Source organism: Mastigoproctus giganteus, chromosome 12, assembly GCF_048544385.1.
Source record: "Mastigoproctus giganteus isolate SK-2022 chromosome 12, ASM4854438v1, whole genome shotgun sequence".
Classification (NCBI taxonomy): domain Eukaryota; kingdom Metazoa; phylum Arthropoda; class Arachnida; order Uropygi; family Thelyphonidae; genus Mastigoproctus; species Mastigoproctus giganteus.
Genome location: NC_143586.1, coordinates 97378731 through 97394289, shown reverse-complemented (window position 1 = coordinate 97394289; position 15559 = coordinate 97378731). Strand labels below are relative to the sequence as shown.

The 15559-nt window shown below is 39.6% G+C and overlaps 1 protein-coding gene across 2 annotated transcripts in view; it reads right to left on the bottom strand.

Moving 5' to 3' along the window:
* LOC150077291 (mediator of RNA polymerase II transcription subunit 25-like) overlaps positions 1–15559 on the bottom strand; it is a 763048-nt gene that overhangs the window by 657794 nt on the left and 89695 nt on the right. For both annotated transcript variants that reach the window (XM_090386696.1, XM_090386697.1), the window contains exon 4: positions 6564–6688. In XM_090386696.1, coding sequence (XP_090242822.1) covers positions 6564–6688 — 125 coding nt within the window. The remainder of the gene's footprint in view (positions 1–6563; positions 6689–15559) is intronic.

Sequence of the window (15559 nt, the reverse complement as noted above, 5' to 3'; positions counted from 1 at the left end):
ATGCCGTCTAGAATTTTCTTTGCTAAAAAAGAAAACTCGCAACCTGGTTACAAATTCTCTAAGGACCACTTAACTATTCTGTTGGGAGCAAATGCTGAAAGCTATTTCAAATTGAAACCTATGCTTATTTATCATTCACTAAATCTGAATGCTTTAAGAGGTTGCAACAAAGCATCATTTCCTGCAATTTGGAAGGCAAATAAAAAATCATGGGTCATACAAGCTTTGTTTGAAGACTAGTTTAAGAGTTTATAACTAGAGACTAGGTAAATTGGGAGAAGCCTAGCAAACTGCATCATTCTCCCTCCCCCTCTGGATCAGGGCAAAAGCATCACCAACATATCCCCTCCAACCTCCAACAGGAAACAAACACCCACCAAAAACCCCACTCTCCAACTCCTCCATGGCCAAACTGGCCACGATGGCACCAATGGGCGAACCCATGGCCGCACCGTGAACCCGCTTGCACACAGTACCCCGAAACAACATGGCAGTACTAGCCAGGCATAATTTGACCAAGGATGTCTCACTTGGTAACAGATCAATGCTTGGTATAGAAGAAATTTTTTTCGGGGTAGAAAAAATGTCGTATCTTTATTCACAATGTATTCCATGTTTAAAAGGAATACATGTGAATAAAGATATGACATAAAAAGAGATCATACTCTCATCGAACGGGTCATCAATAAGTTTCCTGAGGCTCTAGCTAACGAAATCTGGGTGAAGTCTGCTGCGGTTTTGAGCCAGGTGAAGAGAGCACCCCCGAATATTAGCATTAGTCAAAAGAGAGCCCTAGAAGAGTTGAGAAGAGACGAAGGAATAGTAGTTCTACCAGCGGACAAAGGGAGATCAACAGTGGTCCTAAATAAAGAGGATTATAATAAGAAGGCATTGGCCCTGCTGCAAGATAATAATACTTATAAGGTGACCCAGAGGAAACCGTTAGTGGGCCTGGAATGGCGAGTCAACAAATTAGTGCAATCTTGGTTGAATACAGAGAAATTTCCATGGAGACTTTCTGAGCATTACACGCTACAGGTAGTCAACTCTCTAGGTTTTACGGACTGCCAAAAATTCATAAGGCTGAAGTACCCCTGAGACCCATAGTATCGTTTATATGGAGTCCTTCCCATGTTCTATCAGGGTACTTGGCTCAATTAATTGCGCCCATAGTGGGGCAGTCCGAATATGTTATTAAAGACAGTAGAGAGTTTGTAAATTTTATGGGGAATTTGACTATAAATGATAATGAGAGTACGATCTATTTTGATGTCGTATCTTTATTCACATGTATTCCTATTAAACATGGAATACATTGTGTAAAAATGGCATTGACCATGGATGTCTCGCTTGGTAATAGATCAATGCTTGGTATAGAAGATATTTGTTCCGGTGTAGAATTATGTCTGGCTAGTACTACCATGTTATTTCAAGGAACTATGTACAAGCAGTTTCACAGTACGGCCATTGGTTCGCCCATTAGTGCCATCGTGGCCAATTTGGCCATGGAGGAGTTGGAAAGTAGGGTTTTTAGTGGGTGTTCGTTTCCTATTAGAAATTGGAAGAGATATGTTTATGATACTTTTGCCCTGGCCCAGAAGGGGAGGGAGGATAATGCAGTTTGCTGGCTTAATAGCTTCTCCCAATTTATACAATTTACCTCAGAAGTGGAAACAGGCGGTACCCTGCCATTTTTGGATGTATTGGTCTCTAGGATGAGTTCCATACTTAAGACGTCAGTGTTTAAGAAACCCATGTGTAGAGGCCAATACACCCACTACAACTCAGCACAAGCTGGATGATATAAGAACAGTGTAGTGAAAGCTCTATTTGATAGAGCAGGATCACACTGCACCACCTCTGAGGATAAAGAAAAGGAAATTAATCGTGTCACGGCAGACCTTAGAAAATGCGGATACCCCCAGAGGATCCTGGACAGATATAGTAGAGGAGTGTTTGAATGTAGGGAGCCGTTCGTTCCAGTAGCCACCACATACATCCCCTACTATCCAGGCCTTACTGAGCATTTAGCGAGAATTTTGTGGGGATATAAGACACGCTGTGTACAGTTTCCCGGGCGGAGGCTGTGTACAGCTGTATCCCAGGTGAGAGACCGTATACCAAAAGATCTCAGTAGTGGAGTTGTATACAGAATAGAATGCCCGGATTGTGGGGAGTGTTATGTGGGGGAAACAAAACGACGGCTCAGGGATCGTCTGGGGGAGCATTTAAATGTTATAAGAACCGCCAATTATAAGTCTGCTGTGGCCAAACATTTTTGGGAGAAGCAGCATCATATCTCCCCAGAGGGACGCGATCATTGTGGACCACGCGCATGGGTACTGGGAGCGTAAGTGGCTAGAAGGTTTACAGATTGGCTCATCCAGTAAGAATACCATAAATAGAGACAGATAGGAAACGAACTGCAGTGGTCCGCAGAACGGATGAACGATTTTGTTTGCCACGTACCCGAGCCATTTCCGCTTCTGGTTCTGCCCATGCCGAGGGAACCACGTGTGGAGATACCGTGAGCCTGTCATATAGGAGAGGTTGCAGGAAGTCTTATCACTGTTGAGGAAGAGAGCTGACGTTCTCGAAAGCTTCAGGTTTTTTAGTGCTTTTAATCTTTATATTTTAGCTTATTTTATAGTAAATGATCTTATTATAGTTTTAGCATTCCGTAATATACAGCCATCAGTTTATTTTAAATTATAGTAAATTACATAATGTTTTTATATATTCTTGGTTATTTGTAATATTTTAGTTACAGTAAAATTCATCTAATGGTTGGTGTATGAGTTCACTTATTTCCTAGATATGAATTTTCCCGACCTCAGAGGCCTTTTTCAGGATAAGGTTTTTGGGTGTAGGGCTCAAGCAATTTAACAATGCTAGTAGATTCAATGCTAGTAGTTATAAGTTAGGGGGGGGGAGATTGAAGGCTGGGGGTTAAAGACAGAGATACGGGATCCATAGAGAAGATGATCCCCAAATCAGTGGAGCAGGCCTATGCCCCATCAGTGTGGAAAGCGAGGTAGCGAGGGGGGGGAGACCAGAGGTAACCTCTGCCTCCACTCCCTGGGTGGGTGGCAGGGGAAGGACCATGCACGGGAGTGTGGCTAGGAAGGCCTAATAACAGCAGCTGAGCTGTGCTGGTGGTTGTGCCACACCTGGGACAGCATGCCAGCCAGGAACAGCCAACAGCATGGATGACCTTGGGGTCCATAAGGTTTCCGTGGCCATCTGTTGGAGAGGCTGGAATAGAACATGCAATTTATATCATTCGCTCACACACCATTTTTTCCCCCCTACATTTCAGGGCAATATTTTATAGTTTTCACATTTTACAACTTTTAATACTTTTTTTTTTCCCCTATTCATCCACCATTCTCATTCTCACCAGGGCAGGATGACTTATTAAACAAGCAAAATTGACACCAAGCTGTCGATTCTGCTTGTCCAATTATTGCTTTTAAAATAATTCAATACTTGTTTAACCATTGCTTTAAAGACAAAGCAACAATTAAAACAAGCAAATAATTTAAAGAAAGCTCACACGATTTAAATGATATAAAAATAATCAAATTTAGGAGAATATTTATCGACATATCTAATTGAACAAAAAAAAACATGCGCGCACACACATTTATAAAGCAATTATACTAATATTAATTTTTTTTTTAAACAAACTTCTTATCATACTTTTACATTCTGACCTCGACATTGATACATTCAACACACTATTTCTTGCATTCATTCACTCCTCCAGGCACACACTTTTACACCCTTACATTCACACAGCCCATTTCAATCAGACTCCAACAGTCATTTGGTAATTTTACTTAATTTCCACATGTACTCTTTCAGCACTCACCCTTTCCTCACATATTCATTCCCAGAGGCATAAATTATCATTCACTCACCGTTCCTTGCATTTCCTTTCATACTCTCACCTTTATATTCACTCCAGTTCTCATTCATTCAATCCTCATTCATACTAGCATACTTCAGAAACCCGAAGCTTACTAGATTTTACCAGCTGACAGGTAACCCTGGCTGCATGTCTATACTAGTCTCTTTAAAGTCCTTTCCGTGAGTGTTGTCATGTTTGAGAAATCATCCTGTTTTGGTTGGGTGTATGCTAGGATGAGGGCAGTTCCAGTCTGCCTTTATTCTCAACAGCCACATTTGGTTATTTTCCTACCTCTATGCTCCCCTGGCAATGAGCCAAAGGAGTCTCCAGAGGCATGGTGTCAAATTTGGTAAAGTCTGGTAATTTCTAAGTCAATTCATGTATGTTCAGTCATATAGAGTTTTTGTCATTCACTGGGCATGGGGATGGAAATGGGAGGGTTATATATTTGGTCTACTGATTTGGTACATGGACTAGGAGAAGAGCCTGTCTTTACAAGTTTCGGCAGATTTCAAAAATGTTTTGAGCATACTTGGTAAAGGCCTTGTAAAAGACCTCCTCCATGATGAATTGGTGCTCTTGGCCCCTAGGAAGGGGTCCAATTTCTGGGATTAACTGTCTACATTGACTTTCATAGATTACACAGTCATATAGAATGTGTGCCCAATCCTCACTTTGGCCACAAGTACAGTGGGGTTATCGGCCAGTTCCAAAGAGTGCAATTTAGCTTTAAGGGATCCATGACCTGTCAATAGAAATGTGGTATAAAGTCCTGGAGCATACCACTTAGGTGGTTTTGGGCTAATCATAGCCACCTGTGGAAAAAACTTTTTGGTAGTAGCACCGTTGGTCTCTTGCTCCCATTCAGTTTGCCATATCTGATGTAGTCATGTGGCAATTTGTCGTTTCTCTGCCTTGATGTCATTGACAAGGTTTGGGATTATGCCTAGGAAACCCATGGGGATTACTTTTTTAAGTCTATAATATAGACCTTTTTTTTGCAATTTCAAGGTGCAGTGGTAGGGTACCAGCAAAAACTTGCAGGGCCGGGACAGTAACTGCACAGCATGCTCTAGTTATTGTTAATAAGATTGTTCTTTGAATGCTATTTAATTTTTCTCTGTTTCTAACTATGGCTGTGCGATGGAACCATATGCCAGCACCATAGGAAATTACAGGTAAAAACACTGCTCTGTAAATGAGTGCCAGGGTTCTGCGCTTGAGACCCCAACTGGCTCAGCTGATTCTGGCAATCATTCCATCACAGTTTTGGACTTTTTTGGCCAAGTATGACAGGTGTGGACAGAATGTTAATTTGGAGTCCAGAATTATGCCTGAGTGTTCTTGGACCATGTGAATTGAGATATGACCTATTTTTATCACTGGTGGCCTTCTTATTTTTAGATTTCCTTTCAATAGGATATATTTAGTTTTTTCTACCGAAATTTTGAGCATGTGGGTTAGCACCCATTCCTGCAGTTGTTTGAGTGTCGAGTTTGCTCTTTCTTCCACCACCCTTCTGGTGTTACCTTTTACCAATAAGACAAGGTCGTCAGCAAAGGCAACCCTGTCTGTAGGGATTAAATCTTTTGTCCATCCAAAAGAATGGACCTAGTACTGAACCATGTGGGCAACCTTTGGTAACTTGGCATTTTATTTCTTGGAATTGTGTGCATACTGCTACATGTCTGTTACCAAGGTAGATGTTTATACTTTGATATAGATTTTGTGGCACATTTGTCTGGCAGAGTCTTCTGAAGATACTTGGCCACCAGATGGTGTCAAATGCACCAGCAAAGTCAACAGATATTGCCAGCATGCACTTTTGATCACTATTATTTACTGTTGTTAGGATATAGTGCATGGCATCCTCAGTTGAGGATCCTTGCTTGAAACCAAATTGCTGTTCAGAATTTAGGTTGGCTTCAGTATAATATAAATTACATCTATAGAGGAGTATGCATTCCACTATTTTTCCTAGAACAGGCAATAAAGCTGTAGGTCTGTATGATTTAGGTTCAGTAGGATTTTTTCCTAGATTCTTTAAGATTCTTAAGATTAAAGAATCTAATTAAGATTTTTTAAGGTTATTTGGTTAGTGTATTAATGAAGTTAGTTAAATATACAAGAAGAAAGGTGTCTTTCCTTTCTTGATAGGAAGCTTACTTCTTTATTTTGAAGGAGCCAAAAATAAAATAACTTTGTAAATTAAAATGGATTTAATATTCTCTTTAATCAGCCCACTGGAGAATGGATGGAATCATAGCTATTAAAAACAATCTTTTGGGGCCAAAAATGGAAGAATTACATTGAAAAATGTCATTTCGTCATTCAAACAGATGAAACGTATTGATTTTATGTAGATGAATGTATGTTTAAGTGAAAATAAAATTCTTAAAGTATATATATATGTATTTTTATGATTCTCTGCTTTAAGTGACTTTTTTCAATTAACTAACCAACCAACAGTCCCGATCACAGATAAGCTGGCTTCTACTGTAATTTATTTCATAGGACAAAAAAAAAATTTTGTTATATTAAGTACTTACAAGTAAACACTAAAATGTAAAGAAAAGAAAAGAATGAAACTCACTGATAAACTCCAAATAAATATAAAGAAATAAAACTACACAAAAAATTCATTACTTACATAACCCTTTCAAACCAAGAGAGCAACTTAAATGTACTTGTGGTAGGTGCATAACAAGTAGCAGCAGGTTCTGGAGCACAGTCTGCAGCCATGAAGACAACAAGAGCATACATAGTGCTGTTGTGCTGCAAAAATGCATATTGTGAAATCAGTTTTATTATAATGAGCTCAAGAAAGAAATATATTCCAAGCAAAACTACTCAAATAATGTATTGTAAGAAGGAAGTTGTGGTATTAAAAAACTAATAAACCATACAAATTACTTTTAAATATTTGGACACACACGTGCACAGGCATATGTACCTGTGCATGCACACACCCAACTCTACCTAATTAATTTTCTGATGCCTTTTCAATTACATTCATACTGTACAACGGTCATCATCCATTCATTCTGGCATTTTTTCAGAGGGAATCTTGCCACACTGCCAAATTAGTTAAATAGTTTTTTTTTTTTTTTTTTTTCTGTTGGAATAAGAAAACACATAAATGTACCCCACCAATTTTTCTATACCCAAATATTCAGCACAATAAACTCTCCCTACAAGTAAATCCTAGATCCATGGTCCTTGAGGCTTATCAACACCCTTTCTATTGCATATGACAAGCTAGAGCTTGCTACCTGGCCACTCAAGGAACTAATATTCAGGTGACACTTGAGTCGAGTGGAATGAATTTCAATGAAGTCCAGTCATTCTGTGATAACTAAATCCTATACTTATACAAGGTGGGACTGTCAGGAATTCTGGGTATAGCCTCCATGTTCAAGTTCTGAAATACTGCACCTAGTATATTGGAGGTGACCAACATACTAGGTGCAGGGGTCAAGGTGTGGCATCCACACCACACAGAGAAATAGTAGTAGTGGCATGTGATGCAAGGAAGAAAGTGTATGAGCTTATGCAGCATAGGCCAAAAAAAAAAAAAAAATTTACAAAACAAATCCCTCTAAATGTTTATCCAATTCCTCCTTAAATTTATTTAATCTCTCAACTTCCACGACAGATGGAAGTTTGTTCCAGCAATTAACCACCCGCTGGTTAAAAGCAAATTTCCGCACATCTATTCTACATCTGTCTTTCCTCAATTTGAATTTATGCCCCCTTAAATTCGTAATCTGAACAAGCTGGAAGAATCCCATCAGAATTCAGCGTGCTCAACGCATTCAAGGCCTTATACACTTCAATCAGATCATCTCGCAGGTGCCTAATCTCCAGCCACTGCAATTTGCAGAATTTAAACCTCTCTTGGTAAGAGGATCCCTTCATTCCCCTCACCAATCTTGTTGCCCTTCTCTGTACACGTTCAAGCAAATCTACATCCTTTCTAAAATGAGGCCTCCAGACCTGTACGCAGTACTCAAGGCGTGGCCTGACCATTGCCTTATACAGAGGGACAATCACCTCCTTTTCCCTGGTAGCAAAATTCCTGTATATCACTGACAAAACTCCATGACCTGCCCTGGCAGCCAGTCTGCATTGCTGCGAAAACTTCATATCTGACTGCATAATTACTCCAATGTCTTTTTCAAATTCTATCACCTTAAGTGTAGTACCACACAGTTGGTACGTTTCTCTGGGGTTACTTCTACCCATATACAGTACTTTGCATTTGTCAAGGTTAAACTTCAGTTGCCACTTCTCAGCCCATCTGCCCAAATTTTCTAGATCCTGTTGCAGTAGCACACTGCCATTACTGTCATTAACAACCCTGCCAACCTTTGTATCATCTGAAAATTTCGACATTAAGCCTGATATACATTCATCAATATCATTGATGAATGTATATCCCTTCATCAATATCATTGATAAATATACAATACAGTGGACCCAACACCGAACCCTGTGGGACTCCACTAATAACATTAGTTCACGAAGAGTAGCACCCATTGGTTACCACCCTCTATCTTCTCAGGCTCAACCATCCTTTTATCCATTGTACCAACCTACCCTTAATACCATTCTGCACCAACTTGTACAGTACTCTTCCATGCACAACAGTGTCAAAAGCTTTCCTGAAATCCAAGTATATGATATCAAAATTATTTTTTGCATCCAGTTCCTTTGTAACCACATCATAATAACCAATCAAATTTGTCAGACAAGACTTTCCCTTAACAAACCCATGCTGTGTCTGATGTGTCTGAATTATTGCTGCAGTTATATCTAGATGATCCTGCAATGCATCTTTAACCAGTGACTCCATTATTTTACCGGGAACAGAAGTTAAACTAACTGGTCTATTTACTCGTGTCACACTTCGATCCCCCTTTGTGAATTGGGGACACATTTACACATCTCCAGTCGGTGGGGACCTCCCCTGAGTCCAAGGATGCTCTCATAATTATGGCTAAGGGTTTGCTTACTTCCTTTGCCGCCTCCTTTAATCTAACTGGATCGTTCCATCTAACCCATGTGCCTTTCTTATGTTTAACTTCAATAATTTCTCCTCCACTTTACTCTCAGTTATTACAAAATCATTAAGCACCCTGCTACAATTTGATAACCTTCTGGCATTTTCAAACCGTAATAACTCCTCAGTGTGAATGTAGATGCAAAATACTCATTCAGTTTGTTTGCTATCTGAGCAGGTTCATCAACCGTCGAACCATCGATATCAAGTGGACCAATCAGATTCATCCCCTTCCTTTTAGAGTTTATATAAGTAAAGAAATCCTTGCTGTTTTTCTTAGCATCCTTTGCCAAAGATTTCTCGTAATCTCCCTTCGCCTGCCTAACCTCCTCTGTGACTTGATTACAGACTAGCTTATATCTGCAATAGGCTTCTGTATCGCCTGATAAATTATATGCATCCCATGCATTTTTCTTCTCTGTCACGAGTCTCATTAGTTCATTTGATAACCATTTAGGCCTAAACCTTGAACAAAATGCTTCCTTTCATCAACTGCAATACCGCCACTTTGCTTACTGGATGCTCAAAGTGGTGAAACCCATGTTAGCCTCCAGAGCAAAGCTTCAGAGACCTCTCACTCTTCATGCAGTATGATAGATTTCTTTTGAAGTACATCATGTAGTATGAGTTATCATGGGCATTGTGGCAAGATCCAATCTTCCTTACAATATGAGGATACAGCTCTGAAATGGTGTTTGTAGGTTGGTCACTACATTATCCATCACACCGAATCTACTGGTAACTCTCTGGAGGCATTGGAACCACCTAGTGTATAGTCTTGCCACCTTTACTTTGCCAGATAGTGACTAGAGGAAGCCAAGTAGTGTGTATGTGGGGGACATTGTGGAAGCCACATTATGTCAAGGAGCTGGATACCGACTTGATCTGTGTACTAGGGCTCACAACACTGGTCAAAATCTTAATACCGGTATTTCAGTATTTTTAATTGATGAAACCGGGATACCAGTATTCCAAAAAAAAAAAAAAACATTTTTCGCAATAAATTTTGATGACAATTAGGAAAAAAGTAAGGAAAAAACAAGTAATTACTTGAATTCATGTTTTAAATCAAACTTTTATTACAACAATGAATATTCTAGCAAAATTATTAAACATACAGTTATTCTAAAAACAAAAAAATAGGCATTCACACTACCTGTCCGAATAAAATTAGCTCTTAAGAAACTCAACAGTGTTATGGTTTAAACTGGATCTATTGACGTAGCCTAGTGGTCAGGAGCGAGAGTGCATAGCACACGTTCCTTGAGTGGGCCGGAGTTCAAGCCCATGACTACTAAATACGATAAAATATTTGTATTGACAATTTATTGTAAACTCTACTGACTTGGTTGTCGTGCCGGAGTATAAGCAGAAAATTTAATTTAATTTAATTTAATTTAATTTAATTTAATTTTAATACATATTTAATTAGCAGCAGAAAACATCCTTTTGGATTCTGTGCTGGTTGATGCTATTGTACTGAGATAGTCATAGAAGAGTTGCAGTTTACCTTCCCCCCTTACTCCCTCATCTTCAAAAAATCGTATTTACTTTTTATCAAAAATAAAAAATATTTCCCCTTTTTGACTTTTTATGGCACTATATCCATATTACCGAAAGACAGGACCTGCGGGTTAAGCTTGGTGAGGAAACCAGATCTAAGTTGTCAGGAGTTTATTTATTAATTTTTATTTCCCTGTACCTTAGCATCGCCGTCAGTTGCCATTGTTATGATTTTCATACAGCAACTCCCTTCAAGCACTACACCCCACAAGCTACCTGACTGCATTAGAAAATCAGAATTTCAAGGAGCTGAGGGATAACCCCCACCCCACATACACGAATATATATACAGTGAAACTTCCCTTTAACGGACTGCCATGGGGAACGAAAATTTGTCCGTTAAAGAGAAGTGTCCGCTAACAAGAAGTCTGAGGGAGAGAAAAAAAAAGAAAGAAAGAAAAGTCGTTAAAAGTTTAATGTAAAATTAAATTAAATTATAAACAGATTTTGCACAATATTTTTGTAAATAATATACATACAATTGTGCTATGCATATTATGACTTTATCTTAAGAAAATTACATACAGTAATCACTTATTTTCTTCTGCACCTTCTTCCGGCTGATAATTTTGTTTTCAACATTTGTTTGGAGTGAAGAAACCATCGAAAGTTCTTCAGTATCTTCTTCAGCGGCGAAAAACATTTTTAAACGATTGATTTGTATGAGCGCTTCTTTTTTCATCGGTGGTTCGTCGTTAATATGTTCTTCGACAGAATGACCTCCTTCCATTTCTTCATCCTCATGAGGAACTTCTTGAAAAATATCGATGATAATGTCGTTGATATCTAGAGCACCATCTTCTGTAGTGAGGTTTGAGTCTATATCTTTGTACCCAGGGTCATTTGTAGCGGAAGTATCGTACATTATCAATAGATGTTGAAGTTCTTGTTCTTCTTGGTGCTCCACATTGCTGTTCACAACTTCAATTTTTGCGTTTGAGAAACAAGACTTTACAAAACAGTCACGACAGTTTGTTTTCGAATTGCGTTTACTGAAGAGGAAATCCATTGAATCACATCTAGGATGCTGCGTTTCTTTGCAAGGTCACACACACGTGTTACATCGTTCCTATTTGCAATGAGATATCTTAAAACACTTTTTCTGTAGTGAAGTTTAAAATTTTTTATTATCCCTTGATCCAAGGACTGACACTCTGCAGATGTGTTTGGTGGCAGAAAAACGATTTGAATGTTGGACAATTCAATGTGCGGGTGAGATGCAGCATTGTCCATGAAAAGAATAATTTTTCTGTTTTGACGAATCATGTTTTAGTTAAAGTGACATCCATTCGCTCATGATATCTCGTGTCATCCACGCTTTTTTATTAGACTTCCAGTCAACATTCAAAAGATTCAACTTTATGCCCTTGAAACAACAAGGATTTTGTGGTTTTCCTATAACAAGGGGTTGTTCAAAGTCTCCCAGCATATTTGTACACAATAGTACAGTCAAGCGTTCCTTAGAAATTTTTCCACCCTGGCACTTTTCGTTTTTTAGACTCGTTTTTTCAGGAAGAGCTTTAAAAAACAACCCTGTTTCGTCACAGTTGTACATATCCTTAGCTTCAAAATCACGACATAAATCTTCCAATTTGACGGTCCACTCTGTTATAACCCCAGTATCAACAGATACGCATTCACCACTTACCGTTTTCCAAGAAATTTTATGCCGAGTTTTGAACTTGTCTAGCCATCTCACAGAAGCTTTGAACTCATTTACTCCCATAGATTTCCAACCTCCAAAGCCTTTTCGACAATTCAGCGTTGTTATGGGCCTATATGAGAGCTTGAAGGACAGGGTGGATGCACTCGAAGGATTAAAAGTGAGGGGGCCCATCAAGCTCTCAGCTGCCCACACCAATGCCAGAGCTTGCACTTGGTCATCACGCAACACAACGGCAGCCCCCAAGGCAGAATGCACTGGTCCCAAAGGGACTAGTAGTTGTTGGTGACTCTATTGTCAGGGAAACGGGAAACATGCTTTGTAAAAAGGATAGGTGGAACAGGACCAGGGTGTCTGCCAGGGGCAAAGGTTTATAACGTAGAGCAGATATCATCTTTTAAGGGCACAAAAGGTGATATAGTTGTACACGTTGGCACTAATGACATTAAGAGTAGGAGACCGGCGGAATTACTTAAAAAGTACAGGTCACTGTTGAAAAAAAGCCGTGAATTAGGGTTGAATTTGAAAGTGTCTGCAATTCTGCCCAGACACGATAGGAGGGAGTATATGATGAGAGCCCTGTCGATCAATTCGGCCCTGGAAAGATTGTGCAAGGCTCAAGGGGTGGAATTTTTTTCAGCCTGGTCTGTACTTGTTAACAGGAGAAACTACTTCTACACGGATGGGATACACTTAAATAGAAAGGGTGCAAGAATGTTTGCTGATGCTATTGAAGCAGTGTTAAGTGGGTCGGAAAACTGCTAGATTGGGGGGATACAAGGATTAATAGATTAACAGTAGCCACTGGCAGAGGTGAAAGTGATTCTTGCACTGCTTCTATTGGAATGAGCCGCAGCCTGGAAAATAAGATTCAGGATATTTCAGAGACTTCTGGCAATCATTGGGGTACAAGTAAACAAATGGGTTGTGTTAGGGTAGCTAAGAAAACGAACAGATGCATGTATACTTGTGTGTACACCAATGCTAGGAGTTTAATAAATAAATTTGATGAATTTGAGGTATCTCAAAACATCAAAGGCAGATATCGTGGGGATTTCAGAGACGTGGTGTCACACAGATATAAGGAATGCAGAACTGGAATTTGGGGAGTACAATGTCTACAGAAAGGATAGACAGGATAGGAAGGGAGGAGGGATTATGCTATTAGTTAAGAAATACATAAAATCCAAGGAAGTGAAGCCAGTCGATATTGCTGAACAGTGCAGTGTCGAGTCAGTCTGGTGTGACATAAGCATTGGGGGATCAAAATTGAGAGGAGTGTGCTATAGGCCTAATGACTCTGGTGAGTATAATAAGAAACTGTACAGGGAAATAGAGTGGGCCAGTAAATCAGAGAGTCTTATAATGGGGGATTTTAATTTTCCAGATATTGATTGGAATTTGGGGGCTAGTCACTCACACACTAGCAAGGCTTTTGTGGATTTATTGGATGATTGTTTTCTACATCAGCATGTTCGGGAGGCAACTAGAGGGAGTAATACTCTTGATTTGATTATCAGTAGCGATTCTTCATGCATTAAGAATCTGCAGGTAAATGAACCACTAGGTGGCAGTGATCACAGTGTGCTGAAGTGGGATTTACTCAAAGAGGTAACTACCATTAGGGATAAAGGGAAGGGTTATTGCTTTCGTAAAGGCAACTACGATGGACTGAGACAGTATTTAAATTCTATACAGTGGGACCAACTGATGATGTTACGAACAGCAAATTCAAAATGGGAAGCATTCAAAGAAATTATCTTGGAAGCTACTAGGCTTTACATACCAACTAAGAAATATTGTTCAAGGTTTAGGCCTAAGTGGATGTCAGATTAACTAATGAGACATATGGCAGAGAAGAAAAATGTATGGGATACATACAAATCAACACGTGACACAGAAGCCTATGATAGATACAAGTTGATCTGTAACCAAGTTACAAAGGAGGTTAGGCAGGCGAAGGCAGATTATGAGAAATCTTTGGCAAGTGATGCAAAGAAAAACAGCAAAGAGTTCTTTACTTATGTAAACTCTAGAAGGAAAGGGATGAATCAGATTGGTCCACTTGATATCAATGGGTCAACTGTTGATGATACTGCTCAGGTAGCTAACAAACTAAATGAATATTTTGCATCGACATTAACACATGAGGAGTTATTCAGCGAGGAGAATGCCAGAGGTGTATTCAACTCTGGCAGTAAGCTAGAGAATCGTGTAATAACTGAGAGTAAAGTGGAGGAGAAATTGTTGAAGATAAATACAAGAAAGGCACCTGGTGGTGGATGGGATCTATCCAGTTATATTAAAGGAGGCAGCAAAGGAAGTAAGCAAACCCTTAGCCATAATTATGAGAGCTTCCTTGGACTCAGGGGAAGTACCGATGGACTGGAGATGTGCAAAGGTGACCCCGATTCACAAAGGAGCATCAAAGGGCGACACAAGTAATTATAGACCTGTTAGTTTAACTTCTGTTCCCGGAACATTAATGGAGGCACTTGTTAAAGAAGCACTGCAGGATCATTTAGACAAGACTTCAGTTATAGCTCGGACACAGCATGGTTTTGTTAAGGGGAAGTCTTGCCTGACCAATTTGATTGGATACTATGATGCAGTCACAAAAGAACTGGATGCAGGGAATAACTTTGATATTATATACTTGGATCTTAGAAAGGCTTTTGATACTGTTGAACATGGAAGACTGCTGCACAAATTGGAGCAGTGTGGCATTGGAGGCAAATTACTGCTATGGATAAAGGGGTGGTTGAGGGGGAGAAGACAGAGAGTGGTAATCAATGGACAGTGCTCATCGTGGACTAATGTTATTAGTGGAGTCCCTCGGGGTTCAGTATTAGTCCATTATTGTTTTCTGTATTTATAAATGATATTGATGATGGTATATCAAGATTAATGTCCAAGTTTGCAGACGATACGAAGGTTGGCAGGGTTGTCAAGGACACTACTGACACTATGCTACTGCAACAGGATCTGAAAAGGTTGAGCAGATGAGCTGAGAGGTGGCAAATGAAGTTTAACATTGACAAATGTAAAGTACTACATGTGGGAAACAGCAACCCGAGAGCAACGTATAAACTCTGTGGTACTACTCTGACAGTGATAGAGAATGAAAGGGAATGAAAGGGTTGTGCAGGCAGATATGAAGTTTTCTGAGCAGTGCATACGGGCTGCAAGAGTAGCTCATGGTGTACTGTCGATGATATATAGGAATTTTTCTAGCAGGGATAAGGAGGTGATTATTCCCTTGTATAAGGCAATGGTCAGGCCACACCTAGAGTACTGTATATAGGTCTGGAGGCCTCATTTCAAGAAGGATGTAGAGATGCTGGAACGAGTACAGAGA